General features: G+C 43.5%; 1 protein-coding gene across 1 annotated transcript in view; it reads right to left on the bottom strand.

Moving 5' to 3' along the window:
• Positions 1–20728, bottom strand: part of prkn (parkin RBR E3 ubiquitin protein ligase) — a 1024997-nt gene that overhangs the window by 423065 nt on the left and 581204 nt on the right. Inside the window, exon 6 of the mRNA XM_080200221.1 lies at positions 12213–12328. Within this exon, the coding sequence (XP_080056347.1) occupies positions 12213–12328 (116 nt within the window). The remainder of the gene's footprint in view (positions 1–12212; positions 12329–20728) is intronic.

Raw genomic sequence — 20728 nt, 5'->3', positions numbered from 1 at the left:
ACAGCCAATTAAGCATTATTTGAAGTATATCACCATTGTAATGTGGAGATGTGGCAGCCAAATTGCATAAGCAATCTCCCCCAGGTAGCAATGTAATAATGACCAGATAATCTGTTTTTTATGATACTGATTGAGGGATAACAGGATACTATGGAAAACTCCCCAGCTCTTTTTTAAAATTGTGTCATTGGAAATTTACATCCATGCCAGCAGGCAAGATGGAGCCTCAGTGTAATGTTTCATCTAAAAGACAGCACCTCCAACAGTGCAGCACTCTCTCAATAATACAGTGGATTATACATATATATTATACATTAATAATTTGGAGGAAGGAACTAAAGGCACTATTGCTAAGTTTGCAGATTATACAAGGATATGTAGAGGGACAGGTAATATTGAGGAATCAGGGGAGCTGCAGAAGGATTTGGACAGGTTAGGACTGTGGGCAAAGAAATGGCAGATGGAATATAATGTGGAAAAGTGAGAGGTTATACACTTTGGTAGGAGAAATGGAGGCATAGATGCTTTTCTAAATGGAAAAATGCTTAGGAAATCAGAAACACAAAGGGACTTTGGAATCATTGTTCAAGATTCTCTTAAGGTTAATGTGCAGGCTCAATCGGCAGTTAGGAAAGCAGATGCAATGTTAGCATTCATGTTGAGAAGGCTAGAATACAAGAGCAGGGATCTACTTCTGAGGCTGTATAAGGCTCTGGTCAGACTCCATTTGGAGTTTTGTGAGCAGTTTTGGGCTCCGTATTTAAGGAAGGATGTGCTGGCCTTGGAAAGGGTCCAGAGGAGGTTCACAAGAATGATCCCCGGAATGACGACCTTGTCATATGAGGAACGTTTGAGGACTCGTTGGAGTTTAGAAGGATGAGGGGAGATCTTATTGAAACTTACAGAATACTGTGAGGCCCGGATAGAGTGGAGTGGATGTTTCCACTGGTAGGAAAAACTAGAACCAGAGAGCACAATCTCGGGCTAAAGGGACGATCCTTTAAAACAAAGGAAGAATTTCTCAGCCAGAGAGTGGTGAATCTGTGGAACCCTTTGCTGCAGAAGGCTGTGGAGGCCAGGTCATTGAGTGTCTTTAAGACAGAGATAGATAAGTTCTTGATTAATAAGGGAATCAGGGAAATGGGGAAAAGGCAGGAAAATGGGGATTAAAAAAAATCAACCATGATTGAATGGCAGAGCAGACTTGATGGGCTGAGTGGCCTAATTCTGCTCCTATGTCTTATTGGTCTTATGGAAGTGTCTTGTGCTCAAGACCTGGGGCTGGATCACTAACCCCTACAGTATGGTAAGGTATGATAGCACAGTGGTTAGCACTGCTGTTGCACAGAGTCAGGGAGCCAGGTTCGATTCCTGGCTTGGGTCACTGTCTGCGTGGAATTTGCATGATATCCCCATGTCTGCGTGGGTTTCCTCCGGGAGTTCCAGTTTCCTCCCACATTCTGAAAGATGTCCTGGTTAGGTGCATTGACCCGAACAAATGCCGGACTGTGGCGGCTAGGGGAATTTCACATTAACTTCATTGCAATGTTAATGTAAGCCTTACTTGTGTCAAATAAATAAACTTGACTTTATCCCCGCCTTTGAAAGACACCTGATAATGCGTCTATCAGCCACTTAACAGTCACCTGACAGGAAGCTAGTCAGCGATCTGCAGGAAGGGAGGACAGCATGCCTAATTGACAATCAGAAGGTAGGGTGTCCAGAGACAGAGGGGGCAGAGTCAGTGAACCAGAAGTTGATAATAGCAATCATTTGAAGGCACTCCTCACATGGGACTATAGCAGCAGCACCAGAGAGCATAGTTTTGAAGTCTGAAACTGCTTCTGAAGAATTTAAAATCCTGTTGGTTAACGCTGGTTTTAAATGTGGATGACCACTGAGCTAGTTTTGAAGCAATTATGAATTTTGTCATGGAGGAAATAACATTTGAATGTAGTTGACACATTCTACTTATGCTCCAGAGCTCCTGCAATAGTAGGTAGACCAGAGGTACCCTAGATGGCAAAGGTACCCTAGCAGAATGCTCTACATTGGTGCATTCTACTCCCTGGAATTCAGTAGGTTATTCTCCAAAGAGTTGAGCATGTGGGCTTACAGTCCCAGCGCAGTCCTGACAGAGTGCTACATCTTTGTGTATGTGTGTGTGGGTGTGGATGTGGGTATGTGTGCATGCACAGATGCATGCATGTGTGTGTGTATATGTGTATGTGTTCGTTCACGCCCATGCGTGTGGCACCCTGGGAAGTCCTGAAATCATGAAAGATGCTGGAGAAATGCTTCTTCATATTTTATCTTTCTTCACTAGTGTAAGGAACCCCTTCAACTCTTTCCCCACTTACCCTACCACAGCTCCCTCACTGATGCCATAAAGTTTAGTTGGCTTAGTAGCAGATGCTGGGCAGGACCTGTAGATTTTCAAGGCATATTTCAGAGCTACTATTTACAAATACGTTGCAACAATAGTAGCATCAGTTCATGCCCACAAGGTCACAGTATTAACACCAATTTGTTTCCATGCTGTAGATCTACCTGCTTCTTCATTACAAGTTTAATTGAAGTCCTGGGGATATACTATTGGCCTAACTTGTTCCCTGCTCCCTCTGTCAAGCCAATCGGAAGATGTGTTTCACGCTGGTCAGGCCTTAATTGGCCAGCCAGTGTGAAATTGCATTGAGAACACAATTTCACCCAAGAACAGATTCTTTATTGCTCCTGGGTCTGCCAACTTCACATGTATGCCAAACATGAAGTCATAGAACCAGGTCAGTGCAGAAGGAGGTAATTTGGCCCATTGAGCCTGCACCAGCAACAATCCCACCCAGGTCCTTTCTCCATGACCCCACGTACTCATCCTGCTGATGCCCCTGACACTAAAGGGGCAATTTAGCATGGCCAATCGACCTAACCTGAAAATCTTTGGACTGTGGGAGGAAACTGGAGCACCCGGGAAAAATGTGCAAACTCCACATATACAGTCACCCAAGGCCGGAATTGAACTCAGGTCTCTGGTGATGTGAGACAGCAGTGCTAACTGTGCTACTGTGCTGCCCAGAACAGAATCATAGAATCCCTATAGTGCAGAAGGAAACCATTTGGCCTATTGAGCCAGCAACCACAGCAGTACTACCCAAGCCTTTTATAACAATCCCACTCAGGCCTTGTTTTATTCATTCTAGATTTTTCACATCTGCAGCATTTTGTTTTTGATTTTATGTTTTGAATTCTAGTAATTGCAGATGACATCAAGATTGATGGCATGGTGGACAGTGAGGAAGGTTATCTCTAATTGCAGCAGGATCTTGATCAATTGGGCCAGTTGGCTGATGAATGGCAGATGGAGTTTAATTTAGATAAATGCGAGGTAATGCATTTTGGTAGATTGAACCAGGGCAGGACTTACTCAGTTAATGGTAGAGTGTTGGGGAGAGTTACAAAACAAAGAGATCTAGGGATACATGTTCATAGCTTCTTGAAAGTGGAGTCACAGGTGGACAGAGTGGTGAAGAAGGCATTCATCGGTCAGAACATTGAATACAGGAGTTGGGAGGTCTTGTTGAAGTTGTACAAGACATTGATAAGGCCACACTTGGAATACTATGTGCAACTCTGGTCACCCTATAATAGAAAGGATATTATTAAACTAGAAAGAGTGCAGAAAAGATTTACTAGGATGCTACTGGGACTTGATGGATTGAGTTATGAAGAGAGGCTGAATAGACTGGGACTTTTTTCTCTGGAGCGTAGGAGGCTGAGGGGTGACCTTATAGAAGTCTATAAAATAATGAGGGGCATAGACAAGGTCGATAGTCAATATATTTTCCCAAATGTAGGGAAGTCTAAAACTAGAGGGCATAGGTTTAAGGTGAGAGGGGAGAGATACAAAAGTGTCCAGAGGGGCAATTTTTTCACACACAGGTGGTGAGTGTCTGGAACAAGCTGCCAGAGGTAGAAGTAAAATTTTATCTTTTAAAAAACATTTAGATAGTTACATGGGTACTATGGATATAGAGGGATATGGGCCAAATGCAAGCAATTGGGATTAGCTGAGGGGTTTTAAAAAAAAGGACCGCATTGACAAGTTGGGCCAATGGGCCTGTTTCCATGCTGTAAACCTCTATGGCCTCTATGACCTAATTCATCTCATAATTAAGGCTTTGCCAGGATTCCAAAAAAAGGGCAGCACCAGTTGTGCATTTTGAAATGTACTCTCAAACACTCTCTTGCATCAAACCAATTCATAAACTCTGTCACTTTGACCTAATGTTGCCAATATTATAGTTCAGGTCAGAGACTCAAGTGTTTTAGGGAGCCTGCCTGGATCATAAGTTTTTTTATCTTGAATTTAGCTAGATAAGCATGATAGGTTTCACTTCAGATATGATTCAAATGACCCACTAGGAAGCTTTTATTGAACAAAGTTTATTTAAGAATATAGTTAACATGTATAAGAACATAAGAAATAGGAGCAGGAGTAGGCCATCTAGCCCTTCGAGCCTGCCCCGCCATTCAATAAGATCATGGCTGATCTGTCATGGCTCAGTTCCACATTCCCGCCCTCTCCCCATAACCCTTAATCCCCTCTCTTATCAAAAACCCATCAACCCGTGTCTTAAAAATATTTAGCGAGGTAGCCTCCACCACTTCAACGGGCAGAGAATTCCAGAGATTCACCACCCTTTGAGTGAAGAAGTTCTTCCTCAACTCCGTTCTAAACCGCCCCCCCTTTATCTTGAGGCTGTGCCCCCTAGTCCTACTGTCCTTTCTGAGCGGGAAGAGTCTCTTCACCTCTATCCTATCCATCCCATTCATCATCTTATACGTCTCAATGAGATCTCCCCTCATTCTTCAAAACTCTAACGAGTACAAGCCTAGTTTAATATTTGCAATAATTTCTACTAATTACAAACAACACTAAAACACCCATGATAATGTATAACCTTTCACAAATATAGGAGTTGTCCCAATCAAACCAATCCTATAAACAAGATCCTTCAAACAGGTTTAATACTGCAGAGACTAATGCTCATATTTTATTGGAATTGAGTCCTTTGGATAAAGTCTGCAGTTCTCTGGATAGACTCAGAACAGTTTGAAGTCAGAACAGCTTCCCAAAACACCAGGGATTCTAGGCAAATCACCAACAGCACATTTCCCCATTCAGAAAGGCAAGACTTTGTTTTCAGATCAGCAGCAGAATTTCCAAAACAACAGGGATAGAGAAAAAATACTTCTTTTCAACTTACTGTCCCTTCTAAAACTCACACCTAAGGCTCATAACTGAAAATCAAACCTCAAAGTCCTGTCACCTGACCTGCCAACAACTTTTTTCTCCCTGTGATGCAGAGTCACAAACATCCCAGTAAAAATAAACATTTAAGCAGCATTAAAAGGACATCTCCAGACAAGTTGGTTCCATAATGACCTCATCTAAGACTGTGAGCAGAGAAACACTGAAACTGTGAGAACTACAGAGATCATGATTTAAAAAAAAACTTTTTAAAAAAGTGCACTTAAAAGTACACTAAAGTCACACTAATATTATGAACAGCAGGGAGGCATTCATATTCATAAGTAGGGCACAGCCTAGCTGTTTTCTGCATGTAATACACAACAGCAAATTTTATTCGGCTTGATTAAAATACACAAAGTCTCAAACAGACTTTGTCATTGATACCAGCCCCACAAGGTAAGGATACCAGCTGCAGCCAGAGAAAACAATGAAGTGAGTGCACGCAAGAGACCAAAGCTTCTGGGTAATCATGATTTAATATTTACAGCCAAGCTACAATGACTATGTGCAAACCATTAAAATTTCAACAATTTAACATGGAAAAACCTTTGGGGAAACCATAAGAGATACCACTAAGTTAATTTATTCAAAACATTTGTCATTTATTAGAGGTTCTTTTGCCAACCAGTAAATAAATTTCAACTCCACAGAGATGTTTGCTGCAGTATGAGGAAAATGCATCATGAATAACTGTTGAATTTAGAATGATGAGGGCAATTAGTTTGAAGCTTAATCTGAGAAGAGATAATCCACTTTTAAAATCATTCTTTCATGCCCAAAGTAAGATATCAATGCTGGAAAAGGGATACTTTTCCACATTTTGCAACTACTGTGGGTCGGTTGTCTTGGGATAATAATGCAAACAGGCAATATCCATTCAGATGTGCACTATACATTCCTTCTGACTTGAATGGGTGGCTACCATTTACCTTTTAAAACTGTGTATTTGATTGATGTGAAAGATGGTGGTGTGTAGAATGATCTCACTCTAATCATATGTTACAGGTCTCTGTAGCAAAAGGATGGCACCATTTTGGAGGACAGCCACCTTAGAAATGTTGTGCTATGATGTGCATATAACTTTAAGCAGCATGTACTAAACTACTGTCAATCATTACACACCTCAGTAGGATTAGTATTATATATATTAGTCCCATGATATGTAGACAGCCTGCAAGCAACAAGGTATAGATTGATGTATTTCACTTAGGTCCCAGTACATCATCCGTAAAGAGTCTTATTTTCAATAAGAAACCCACATTATTATTACATCATTCCTTGCATCTGATTGATATGTTTATGCTGAAAAAGAAGAACATAAAAAGAAATCTAAGGAAATTTCAGAGCTGCATGATAAAAGCAAATTACTGTAGATGCTGGAATCTGAAACCAAAAGAGAAAATGCTGGAAAATCTCAGCAGGACAGGCAGCATCTGAAAGGAGAGAAAAGAGATGACACTTCAAGTCCAGTTGACCCTTTGTCAAAACTTAAAGGCATAAAAGTGGGAAATATTTATACTGTAGGGCGAGGGAATGAAAGATGAGTCATAGCCACAAAACCAAGGGGAAAGGCTGCTCATGGCAATCCATAGAGAATAGAAGTTGTGAATGGCCAAAGAGCAGAAAAGTTGAAATCAGTAAACCTAACCCTCACATACCTGGAGTGTGGGAAGAAACCGGACCACCCAGAAGAAACCCACACAGACAGGGGGAGAATGTGCAACTCCACATTAACAGTGACCCAAGCTGGGAATTGAACCAAGCCTTAAGAGACAAGCTCTGCGTCTTTACGTATCTTAGATCAGCAATTACCAGCAACCTGTTCGTTGATGCTAAAATCAGCACTAGGATTGCCAAAGTCACATCTGTGATGTTCAAGTTGAGAAGTCAAGTGTGCACCAACACAAAACTACCAAAAATACAAAGATCCATGATTTCTATACTTGTGTTCTCAGACCTTCCTTCAAGCTGCCAGGCACGGAAAACTTTTGCAAGATAAGAAAAGCAGCAGAACAATACCTCCACTGTCTCAGGCAAGCAATGCATATCTCCTGACAAGATGTGGATATGCCGGCGTTGGATATCACCTGACGAAGGGGGTAACCTCGAAAGCTAGTGAGTTTACTATCAAATAAATCGGTTGGACTTAAACCTGGTGTTGTCAGACATCTCCTGACAAGACAGAGTTCAGAATATTTGTCCTCCTGAGTCAGCAATGACTCTACTGGCTTGGTCAATGACCACATTCCCGAAGACATGCTTCAATGCAAGCTTCCACGAGAACTAAAGGTCACCGATATCTGCAGTGTCTGCAAGTGGGACTTCAAGTTGACTGGGATCAGAGTCGATGCATTGGAAATCCACTTTGTGCCTGGAGACAAGCAATCAGGATGAGCATGGAAAAAGCTGCCACTCGCACCTGGCACCCCAGCACAGATACACACACCTCAGTGGATTCAATAAACAGGTAGGCTTCTAGGTCACTCACTAGTGAGCACCTCACAGCTGAAGATTCACAGCATGTAGGAGCAGGGACATCCCAGGGAACAGCACTGGAGAGATGCCAGAGCCCAGCATTCTGCTGAGCCACTTGTTGATGTTGTACCCCTTGGCCTGGTTGTCCCACAGTTGCTGGAGCTGCAAAGGCAGAGTCAGGAGTATCAGAAAGGGGTGACAACAGCCCTCTTCAGAGTGCAAAGCCAAATGGAAGAGGCCCGTCTCCTATCCAAGGAGATGATGCCGTCACTGTAACCCACCAAGGCCAACATTGCAGTGCAGACCTTAGTGCAGGATGTGCACCCTATGGCAAGAAATGTTTGCATCATGGTGGAGGATTTCAACTACATGGTGCACATGCTGATACAATCCAGGAATTCAGCACGAGAGGACAGCGGGTCTTTTGGATCTCACTTTACAGAATATTCTCTGTCCACGCCCCCAACCCCAAGCAGGCTGTGAGTTGGATGGAGCGTGAAATTGCATGGGTGGAATTCTGCCCACCCTGACCTAATTGCAATTTCAAGCCGGGGTGGCAGGGCCTCAACCAGATGCCTGCCCTTGCCCCAATTAAGGCCCTTAAGTGACCATTTATTTGCCACCGTGCGGCCTTTTCTTACCCAGTTCAATTTTTAAGCTGAGGTGACGGATTACAGTTTAGCCAGGAAGGTCAGAAGGCAGGAAGTATAGGTGGGGTGTGTAATGACCTCAACGAGGCCCATATGGTTGGCCTCTTTGAGTATGAACTCCCTGATTGAGGTAATAATTGCCTATTCAATCAGGGAGTTTCAGGTCTACTGACATTACGGATTCTGACTTTTTATCAGAAGCACTCTTCGGAGTGGAGGCAAGTTTACAAATAAAGGGAATCTGGTGAAGGGACACCAGTCTCTGAGGAGTTATTTCTGGGTGCCTCCATCAGATGCTCCCTTTTTGCTGGGGGCTCTCTTCCCTTAAGGCCCAGTGATCCTGAGATCCTACTTGTACCCCAGGGTGACTGTCAGGAGTTTCGTACCCTCCCTGCCCTGGGATCGCTGCCACTTATTTGTCCTCTGGGAACTACAACTTAGTTCCAGGCATCTTCTTACAGTGACTCTTCCAGCCACTATAGTGCTGTACTAGAGAGACTGGAGAGTTGCTGACCAATCTGATGGCTCCCAAGTGAGGACAGTCTTGCCTTATGCCATTAGAAAAGTGTCCAACATCAAAACTGCTGAATTCAGTTGGAATGTGCTTCCTGCAAACTCTTCGGATGGGTTGAGTGCCCGTCACACTAAATATTTCATAAGAACATAAGAAATAGAACATAAGAAATAGGAGCAGGAGTAGGCCATCTAGCCCTTCGAGCCTGCCCTGCCATTCAATAAGATCATGGCTGATCTGTCGTGGCTCAGTTCCACATTCCCGCCCTCTCCCCATAACCCTTAATCCCCTATCTTACCAAAAACCCATCAACCCGCGTCTTAAAAATATTTAGCGAGGCAGCCTCCACCACTTCAACGGGCAAAGAATTCCAGAGATTCACCACCCTTTGAGTGAAGAAGTTCCTCCTCAACTCCGTTCTAAACCACCCCCCCTTTATCTTGAGGCTGTGCCCCCTAGTCCTACTATCCTTTCTGAGCGGGAAGAGTCTCTCCACCTCTATCCTATCCATCCCATTCATCATCTTATACGTCTCAATGAGATCTCCCCTCATTCTTCTAAACTCTAACGAGTACAAGCCTAGTTTATTCAGCCTCTCCTCATAGCTCAACCCCCTCAACTCCGGCATCAGCCTAGTAAACCTCCTCTGCACTCCCTCCAAGGCCAAAATATCCTTGCGTAAGTACGGCGCCCAAAACTGCACACAGTACTCCAGCTGCAGCCTCACCAATGCCCTATACAGCCGCAGCAAGACCTCCCTACTTTTATATTCAATCCCCCTCGCTATGAAGGCCAGCATCCCATTCGCCTTCCTGACCACCTGCTGCACCTGCAAGCTGGGTTTTTGCGACTCATGCACAAGGACCCCGAGGTCCCTCTGCACCGTCGCCTGCTGCAGTTTTTCTCCACGTAAGTAATAATCCTTCCTACCATTATTCCTACCAAAGTGGACCACCTCGCACTTGCCAACATTAAATTCCATTTGCCAGTTCCTGGCCCATTCGCCCAGCCTATCTAGATCCTTCTGAAGATCCTTCATTTCGGCCTTGGTTTCAATTTCTATTTGCCATTGAATTTTGTAAAGAGGTCAATTAAGGTTCTTTCAAAAAGCTGACATCTTTTTATTTATTGGGCAGAAATCATCAGGTTTTCGAATCAGAAATTACAAAAATGAAAGCAACAAAGAAATGATGTTTGGGATAAAATGCTACTCACACTGTGCATTCAGGGGAGCGGTTGGGAGGGAAGGAATTCTGCCCATTTTGGGGTGGCAATGGGTGAAACAAAATGGATAATCAAAGAGATTAGTTGGTTTGACAACTCAAAAAACAAAAGCTAGGCTAGTTTTCCTGCATTATCAGTGGAGCAACTTACTATATTGAAAACGATAACGCAAGAATGATTTGCTTCCATTGCACTCACGTGAAGAGACAGAATTCAACTTGGTTTTGGTGTAAATCCAGCTTAAATTGCTGCAAGGCTCCAGAGTGTACAGATTTCTCTGGAATCAGCATCACTATTTTAGTTTCTCTCAAATACTGCAGTCCAAAGAGATTGATGCAATGTCATTTTCAGAGTTAACATTTTTTCTTCCAATGTCTAGGACCACATCTGTATCACCAGGAGTACAATTCAATCAGCACATAACAGCCAGCGCGATGCAATACTTTCTTTTCTCTTCCTGGGTAAAGGTAAAACCTCAGTCTGAAATGATTGTCACCGCATGAAAAACGTGCAGAATTTCTTCCAAAATGAAATTGCTTTTTGTAGTAACAATGCAATACATCCTTCCAATATTTCTTCCACAGTGTGATAATTTTCATTGCCAATCTTGAAATCTTTTATCAGCAAATCTGAGTGTATTTGCAGTAAAGCTGTGTAATTGTCTAATTCAATAAAGCATCGTACTAAGACCCAAAGTGTCATTGCACCAATTAAGGAGTGACAAGTACTCTTGTAGAGTCATAGATGCATTACAGCACAAAAAGAGACCATTTGGTCCATCAAACACATGCCAGCTCTCCGCCAAGCAATCCAGTCAATTCCATTCCCTCGCTCTTTCCCATAGCCCTGCAAGTTTATTGCTCTCAATTCCCTATCCCACTTCCTCCAAGTTCCGAATACCTCTGCTTCCACCTTGTAGGCAATGGGTTCGAGGTCATTATCACTCATTTGTGAAAATATTTTTCCTCACTACCTTCTTCCCTATTTCTTTCCTGAAGCCTTAATTCTGAGATAACCAGTCTTTATCCCATCAGTTATTGGGAACAACCTTTATGGAACTACCTTATTTAAACTTGTCATAACTTTAAATACCTTTTATCACACCTCCCCACCCCTTCTTTGCTCCAAGGAGAATAACCCCAACTTTTTCAAACTAACCTTGTAGTTAAATTTTCTCATCCCTAGAGCTATTCTGTTAAATCCCCTTTGCACCCTCTCAAAGTTGTCTAGCATAATTTATTGAAGATGGTAATCACAGAATTGCTGCATTCACCATGCCAGGGTGATCTTCAGGTCTGCCAGGTTTAGAAGGGGCAGTCCAGCCATGAGACCTCCATCCCAAGGTAGAGTGGCGAGGTCAACCCCTTGCTCCAGCCTGAGCCCAATTAACATCCAGGGATCCTTGGGGGATCATTTGTCTGCAACCTGGGAGCAACAGTGGACAGATGGGCACCAGACCTATCTCCTTTGACCCCACTTGGGGCACATGGTGCCAGGCCAGGGTGTCAGTGCCAGGGTATCAGGGTCAGTGCACCGTTGGCTGAGGGGAGCACATGACATCTGAGAAGGGCAGTGCTGTGGGTCATCCTCATGCCTGCATGATTTTGTGGAGCAACGGTGGGGTGAGTGACCTGTTATTTAAGTGGTGGGGGAGGGCGTCCCACTTTGCTGTGGGATTGGTGGTGCTCCCCTGACCAGAATCATATAGAATAGGAGGGGGCTATTCAGCACAATGTTCCAGTGCAGATTCTTTAAAAGAGCAATCCAATTAGTCCAGGCTCCTGCTTTTTCCCCATTGCAGTGCATTTTTTTCCCTTTTGATATTTATACTTTGCTTACAAGTTACTATTGTATTCAAGATCATAACAACTCGCTCTGTAAGAAATAGTCATGGCAACTTCCCTCTGGTTCTTTTGCCAATAACCTTAAATCTGAGACCTCTGGTTATTGACTCTCTTCAGTCAAAACAGTTTTTCCTCATTTACTCTATCAAAATCCTTCATCATCAAAAAAACAGATAGATGAATATTATACTTACACAGTGTCAGTACAGATTATACATGGGATGTTTTGTCTGTTTGGAATAATTAAGTTCAAAATCACTGAAGTGTCACTCTCAGAGGTTGAATGTTTTCCACATTTGAAGTAAAATTCCTGTAAAATATAAACACAGGTTAGGGTATCATTATAACTAATAACATATATCTTATTCCTATATTAAGGTGAAGTGATTGAAATCCATCAATCATTTTATATTTCCATTTGCATATGTTCTATGGTGCTAATTTGGTAAAATTTATTGTGATCAGCAGCTGAGTTTTTTTTTGTTTTTATTCTGATTCAATCCAATCAAGTCCAATTCAGAATCCCAACAAGTTGAGACATTCCTGATCCAAGCTAACAAGACAGGGCTCTCACCTCCTGTCTTGGGCTTGATCTACATAATCCAAGCTCATTGGAGTAGGACTAGCTCCTCCTCCAAAGCTTGATCTCATTTGCATCTTAGCCAAAACACCGAGTTACTGCTTTTAAAAAATGCTTCAAATGAAGCTGAAATGTAACCTAATGACTTCAACCAAACACAGCACACCGATACTACACTTGATCTTAACCAAAAGGCCCAGAAGCGATCAGCAGCTGTGTTTACTAATAGCATTAAATTCACCAGAACAATAGTGGATAAACCACACGTGGGGGCGATTCTCTCATCCCACTGTGCTCATTTTTAAGTGCAGCTGGCCAGGAGATTCCAGTGGCACCCAATCTGCAGGATCCATGCTGGGTGTCCCGCCCCAATAGCTTCTCCCAGCATTGGATTTCCAGCGGCATCAGCTCCCTGCCAGAATCGGCGGGGAACCACATACATTATTTAAATAAATATTTACATGTATTTTAAATACAATTAGCAGACCCAGGACTGAAGTCTCTGGACCCACGAGCATCTGCCCCCCACCAGGAGTGGTTTACTCCAGAGAGGTTTTCAGTAGCTCCTCACTTTTGGAGAGCTAGCGGACCAACGCTGCTGGAGTAAAGGGGGGTAATTGAGGCCCCCAGACGGTCAGGTGGGGGTGCCCCCTGGGCATGGCACCCTGGCAGTGTCATCCTGAGCCCCTGGCACTGCCCAAGGGACAAAGTGCCAATGCCCACAGGCATCTTGGCACGGCTCATTGGGCATGGAGCCGTGCCAAGGGGGCAGGGGCTAATAGAGGTGGGGCCTGAAGGGGGCAGGGCCTAATAGGGGTGATCGGTGGGAGTTGGGTACTCCTGCCATTCTGCATTTTGAGATTAAGAGAGAAGGATGCCAGTGATCCGGGCCGGGCATTGGAGTGGAGGAGGCAGCCTGTTGGAGGAAGTGGGGGGAGGTTTGGGACTACAAATGTTGGGGGGGAATTGAGGTGGAGGGAGATCAGAGCAGCAGGAGGGGGCTGGCCCGGGCATGCATGGGAGACCAGCGATCGGGTTGGCCAGCGATCAGAAGGCCGGCAGACAAGGGCCACTGCATATGTGCGGATCCCGGCGCTGACAGATCAGCGCGTGCGCAGTTGCCCACTCAGCGCTATCCTGCTGGCCTCCCGGGTGGGAATAGGCCCCATCCCCTGCATTCTGAAGTGAATCACCTTGTTGCACTCGCCAGTACACGGAGTGTGGGAGATTCTACTCTGAACTCCCAATGAAAAAACCAGCGTGATTTGCTCCAGTTTTCGTGGAGATTTGACACTTAGAATTTTTTGGGGAGAACTCTGCCCGTGGTTTCTCAACCAAATTAAAAATAGCTAAATTATACTGATTGCTGCATTCACTGATTTCCATTTGAATTTTCCTTCTCTCCTCTTCTGAAGAAGGTTTTTTGTGATAAAAATTGGCTATGGCTCATTTTTGTCACCACCAGATGTGTTATTGAACAAACTACCAGCATTCTGAAGGTGTGCTTCAGATGCCTTGACAGGTCTGGAGGGGTCCTTCAGTACAAGTGAGCCAGTGTCTCCAGAATGGCTGAGGTATGCTGTGCTCTGTGCAATATGGCCATTCAGTGAGGTGTGGACCTGCAGGAGGAATAAGGTGCAAAGCATCGATCCTCTTCGGAGGAGGGAGACAAACAGAAGGAGAATGAAACTGAGGAAGAAGGTGTTGATAGCATTGCATCACCAGCTATACATATTGCTACTGAAAATGCCTTGATTATGGTGAGCTTCATGTTTCACAAGTATCCATCAAAATCGCATGCACAAGAAGTTACCCAATGCTATTGTGTAAACAACCAAGCATCCATTTCACATCACTCTGCTGGGTGCTATCAATTTATGTTGTCCAATTCAGCACCAGATAGTTGGAAAATCCACTTAACTAACAACCAGCTACCACGCACAGGCAATAAGACTAAGTGGTACAGACGAATAATATCTATATGTGTTGTTATGATCCCCATAGAGATCAATAACTTAAAAAAAATGGACAAACAACCCTGAAGAAAGTAACTGATGGATTAGGTCTCACTTTCCAAAGCTTTTATTGTAATGATCAAACACAAAATCAACATCAAGTTAAGCATGCATTAACAGACAAAAGGTATTTCAATTGAGATGATGAATTTCACTTTAAATAGTTGATACAACAAAGATATGTCTCTCAACTATCTCAACATCACTCCTAGCATGAATGTGGTCCCACATGCAGACTCAAACTCTAGCTCTGGTACACAGGATCTCTCACTTTCCCTACTCACTGGATTTGTCCTTTGAGCTGCTTTACTCCGTTCCAGGTCCCTGCATACAATTAACACTGACAAAGTGCACTACAAATCCTCTCTCCATCAGGTCACCACAGTTTTGATGGCCTCACTTTCCAGAGATCCTTTTCAACTGAACAACCAACAACACAGTTCATGAGCTGGTCATCTCTGGTCCAAACGCTCAGCCTGAGCTATTTACACAACTTTTGAGTATTAGTCCCTTTTCACTAGCTCGCACATTGTCTCATCAACAGTTCCAAGTGTTCTGGGTGTTCTTTTTGTTGCCAAACAGAAGATCAATCTTTTTGTGGAGAGCTCTGCTTGCTTCTTCTGAACACTAGGGCTTCAATTTTTCTGATGGAGGGCCCTCCCTTCCTGTCATCCAAAGAGTCAGTGAAGCACGCATTGATGCTGAATCTAAATGCCCCGCAGCCATTTCATGCTTAAATGAGCATCAATTGGCTGCAGGCAGGATATCCACTGCTCACTCAGGAGAAAGTCCCACCTTAGACAGCTCCCAAGCAATTAAATTGCCTGGCAGTGACAAGAGCTGTAATGGACTGAAGAGAAACTTCAGCAAGATGCCTGAGCCTAAGAGCGGGATTTTCCAGCAATGCTCACCCCCAAGGTCAGAAAATCCTGTCCAAGGTCAATGGACCTTTGCCTGGTCTATATCCCGCCCGCTACGATTTCCATGGCAGACAAAAATTCTGCCCTACATCCAAAACAGGAGAGGAAGGTAAATGGTAGGAGTGCCAAGAGAGAGAGGGTAGGGAAGGCCAGGGGAATTGCAGGAAGCACAAAGTGGGTGATCAGCATGTCCGGAAGAAGTAGGGGGCAGTGGGACATCAAGAAGCCATCTGACCTTAAGCAGAGTGGAATACCCAAAGTCAGAAGGGGGCTTCTGATAGAGGCTTTAACCCCCTTCCCACTTGAGGTCTAAGCTCATTCAACCATTCATTGTTGGGCCTCCTACATGCCAGGTAAATCCTCCCACTAGCTGAAAAATTGAGGCAGGGCAAGACTGGCCCTTAAGGGGCCAATAAGTGGCCACTTAAGAGCCTCAGTTGGAGCAGTGGTGGACATCCTGTCCAATACACTGCCCATTCCTGCGTAAAATTGCTGTGAAGTCGAGGCAGATGGGAAGCCTTCAAGTTCCTGCAACTCTTGCCTAAAATCCCACTTGCGGTAAGGGTGAAATTCAGGTCTGGGCAGTGTGTGCCTTCACTCTGCACACCATGAAATGGAATTTGAATACCCTTCCCACCATTAGCTTCTTTTTGCCTTTTTTCTTGACACAGCCCCCTCACCTCCATAGCAATGTCAAGTCACCACGCTACTTCTCAGAAATGACATCACAGATAGTAAATCTAATTGCATATTCCATTCCTGGAACAAGCTTTGGATTAAGGGGATATCTCAGTACCTTTATGAAAAATGCAGAGTTCATCATAAGTTCAGATAAAGAACAGAAACTGAAAAACACCTTTGCATTAAAATCTTTAACTTTCCTTTTCCTAAGAATGTCTGTGCGATGCAAACCCTGTGGCTGGAGCAGAGCTAGAGACAGACTGCTCGGATCTTTCCTCTGGCTTTTAAACTTCTTTTGGCCACGTCCTTTGGGTTTTGGCGTTCATGAGGACTCCACCAAAGATTTCCCCAGCAAAGGCTATTCCACCTGCCTGACCTACTAAATATTTCCAACATTTTCTGTTTTTATGTTAGATTTTCTGCATTTGGAGTATTTTGTTTTTGTTCCTATGTATTTAGATTTTAGAAATTACTGATTTTAATATAACAAGTAATGACTCTTATCTGAACTGTTAGAAAATAGAGAATGAGATTGCTTGCTTTATTTCAGTGTTTGACGTCAGAAGATCAAAAGAAAGAAAGATTCTAACATTTTACAACATTGAATCACCTAAAGGAGCACTTTCCAGGTTTTATTACGAATCTTATCACTCAGCATAAACACTGATTGCATTCAAAGATGGAGGAGCTCACTGAGATGCAGTTAAACTGGACTGTTCAGTCAGCTTCTCTCCAGAGCATAACCAAAATGATTTTTTTGATGGGTCTTCGAGTAGGAGTACAGAAAGGTCACTAGTTAATTAATTGAATTTAAAACATCAGCCTAATAAAACCTTTGCAACCTTATAGCATCACCTAACCTCTCACCCCTGAGAATTTGGTTATCTTCTGATGAAAACTGATTGAGTAAATTTACCGTCAGTTCTCGGATCATTTAATTCAAATAGGTCTTGAAAACCCCAGACACTTAAAATTACCTAAGCATGAGTGTCCTTGTTTATTTCAATTATGCATGCACTAAGCAGTAATGAGATTAAGCCTCTGGAAAGTGCACCAAACTAAAGATACACAATGGCAGTGTACATTTAATCAACAATATCAGGGTTCCAAACACTCTGCAAATTACTCTATGTACAAGTGTTTTATCCCTTCCTCCATAATTTCTCTTTCTACTATTTAATAGAGGCGTTAGCCCATTTGAACCAACTGGTAAAGAATTGCTGAGAATAGATCTTTCAAAACTGTCAACTCAAACAGATGAAAAACAAACACGGCCAGTTCACAAGAAGAAATTATTGTGGCCCATCAACCTGCCAAAGGTAATTGTAGAATTAAAGAAAATAGTAGATTAATGGCTGTGGTTTTCATCCTCTTACTATATTTACTATTAATTGTAATAACAAAGTAACTTCGTGGAATAATAAAAAGAAAGCACAATGCATTTATGTAGGGTTACGGACAAAAGAGAGATTTATTTAAATAGTCTGATTTTTCCTCCCACTGACTGCCTGCAAACAGAAAGGTATTTTTGATTTTCCCTTGACAAGTGGTGGTGTGTTTACCCCAAGCCTTCAGTCTGAAGTGTTCCAAGTTGTGATTAATGACCCCACAGAAAACCAGAGACAAGATAGAATAAGAGGGTTGGTTTATTTTACACACATACAAAATGTGGGAAAGGGATTTTGTAACATCTATCCCTTTTGTAACTCATACAATAAAAGAGGGATAAGGGAGAAAGGGGTAAAAGGCAAGACTATGATAAAAACATAGGTTTTCATTTTACATGAGCCCAGATTCCAGTTCTTCAATGAGCAAGAGACTATGAGTATTACAAAAACTGTACTGCGACAGTGCAGTGATTGAGGATTCCAGCATCTGGTCAAACCAATTGCAAAGCAACCAGTCATGTCAGGGGGGAGGGTGTGATAGGGCAGAATGGGGGAAGGTGTGCCATCAAATATTCCTTGCACTGATCACGATTTCAGTATTGAATAGGTGCCATCACTAAATCCAAGCCCTTGAATCCATAGGTATCGACTAGAAATACATACAAGAGCCACATCCTAACTGATGTTTTCTTTCTCACTGATGTGGCTTTGGAGCCACATCCTAACTGATGTTTTCTTTCTCACTGATGTCACGGAAGGGGAATCTTTAGGAGGCTGCATTTGTTGCCACTTACATTTTTGCATAAGGCAGGAAAGAAACTGGAAATGAATGCGATTGTGGTACTAGGCTCGCCAGAGGGAGAGGCTAAACCCTTAAGAGCAGGAAGCAGCAGGCCACTTCCCAGGTTAACAGAAACATGCCAAAGGGGCTCTTGAGACGAAGGGTCTATAGACCCTGCATAATGTATCTACAGATGAGCAAGCGACAGTGTCACTGATACTTCCACATATCCAAGGATCTAGTGACTCACATTTGCCACATTCCCTAGGAACTGACCCCATGGGGGATGGGAGGTCATCCATTGCCAGTGGCTCTGAAAGTCACTGCCATACTGAACTCTTAAGTGAGTGACTCTTTCCAAGGCTCCGCTGTGGACCTGTGTGGTATCTCCTAAGCTCCAACGCACAACTGCATGCATGAGGTGACAGATGCTCTTTTCGCTAAGGCCCACAATTATATGCTCTTCACCAGACATCAAGAAAGCCAGAAGGTCAGAGCACTTTACTGAGCTTTTGCTGGGATTGCCTATTTTCTACAGGTGCAGGGTGCTATTGACTGCACTCCCTTAGCTACCAAAGTTCCCTGACAATTGGCACTCCAATACATAAACAGGAAAGGATTCCACTCACTCAATATTCAGCTGGCCTGTGACCATAAGAAGCAAACAATGCAGGTAGTTCACAATGCCCAGGAAACTGCCATGACCCATACATCTTGGGGAGAATTTTCCCATTCTGCCTGCTATGGGAATCAGAGCAGGCAAGGGGCAGATCATGGAAAGGTTCGTTCACCTTGGGCAGAATTTTCCGGTTTCAAGATGAAATCCTGAAATTCAGCAGAAAATTCCACTCTCAAGTAGATTCTAGACCCTTGACATCTTTGAGGGATCAGACAGAATCTAGGTTTTGTTCCTAAGCAACAAAGAGTATCTGCAAAGGATCTGGCAAATAAGTAGTGATGTGCCTTCAGCTGGCAATGGGTGCGATTCCTATGGCATATCATCCTGCTAAGCTCTGATGGGTTTGTGAATGTGTGACTTGCGGATGATGAGATGGTTGGCTTACCCTACTGAAATGGTTGAGATCATTCACCCGCTTTCTACACTGGATTTCAGATCTTTTCTGTACAGTGTTTGCAATGACCAGTGAAGCCACTGCTTCCAAAGGCAGATTTATGACATTAATAACCATCTCCAGCCTCAACAGCATCCAGCAGGTGAACCAGCGAAGTGTCACTGAATGTGGGAGCCACACTCTTCTTGCCTTTCGATAATTATGGGGGATTTCAATCTACATATTGATTGGTTGACCCATGTCAGATGTGGTGGGCTTGAGGAAGAGTTCTTGGAATGCTGCCGGGATAGTTTCCTTGAACAGTGTGTGATGGAACCGATGAGGGAGCGAGCTATCTTAGATCTGGTGTTATGTAACGAGGCAGCTAGAATTAGGGAATTGTTGTGAGGGATCCTCTTGGGACGAGCGACCATTGTATGGTTGAGTTTTTGATGCAGATGGAGGATGAGAAAGTAGGGTCCCGGACCTGTGTCCTCTGTTTGAACAGAGGGGAGTACAATAGGATGAGAGAGGAATTGGCAAATGTAGATTGGGGGTGCAGATTGGTCGGTAGGACGGCTGAGGAACAGTGGAGGATCTTTAAGGAGATCTTTTGCGGTGCTCAGCAGAAATATATTCCAATGGTAAAGAAGGAACGTAGGAGAAGGGATAATCAGCCGTGGTTATCGAAGGAAATAAAGGAGTATTAAATTAAAAGCTGATGCGTTTAGAGTGGCTAAAAGTAGTGGGCGAGTAGAAAATTGGGAGAGGTTTAAAAATCAACAAAGAATGACTAAGAAGTTGATAAAGAAAGGAAGGATAGACTATGAAGCTAAACTAGCACTAAATATAAAAAAGGACAGTGAGAGTTTTTACAAATATATAAAGAGGAGGAGGCTGGCTAGAGTGAATGTTGGACCCTTAGAGGATGAGAGGGGGAATTTAGTGGTGGGAGATGAGGAAATGGCTGAGGCCTTAAATAAGTTTTTTACCTCGGCCTTCACAGAGGAGGACACGAGTAGTTTGCCAGATAATAAAGATAGAAAGATGGTAGGAGTTGAGGGCCTGAATGCAATTACTGTCACTAGAGAGGTAGTGCTTGATCGACTAGCGGGACTGATGGTGGACAAGTCCCCAGGACCGGATGGAATGCATCCCAGGGTTCTGAAGGAAATGGCAGAGGTGATAGTAGATGCCTTAGTGATTATTTACCAAACTTCGCTGGATTCCGGGGAAGTGCCGGAAGATTGGAAAACGGCTAATGTTACGGCGCTGTTTAAAAAAGGTAGCAGG

The sequence above is a fragment of the Carcharhinus amblyrhynchos genome, chromosome 12 (genome assembly GCF_965287045.1).
Source record: "Carcharhinus amblyrhynchos chromosome 12, sCarAmb.v2.hapA, whole genome shotgun sequence".
Classification (NCBI taxonomy): Eukaryota; Metazoa; Chordata; class Chondrichthyes; order Carcharhiniformes; family Carcharhinidae; genus Carcharhinus; species Carcharhinus amblyrhynchos.
Note: the sequence above shows the minus strand (reverse complement) of the source record. Positions and strands in the feature narration are given on the sequence as shown.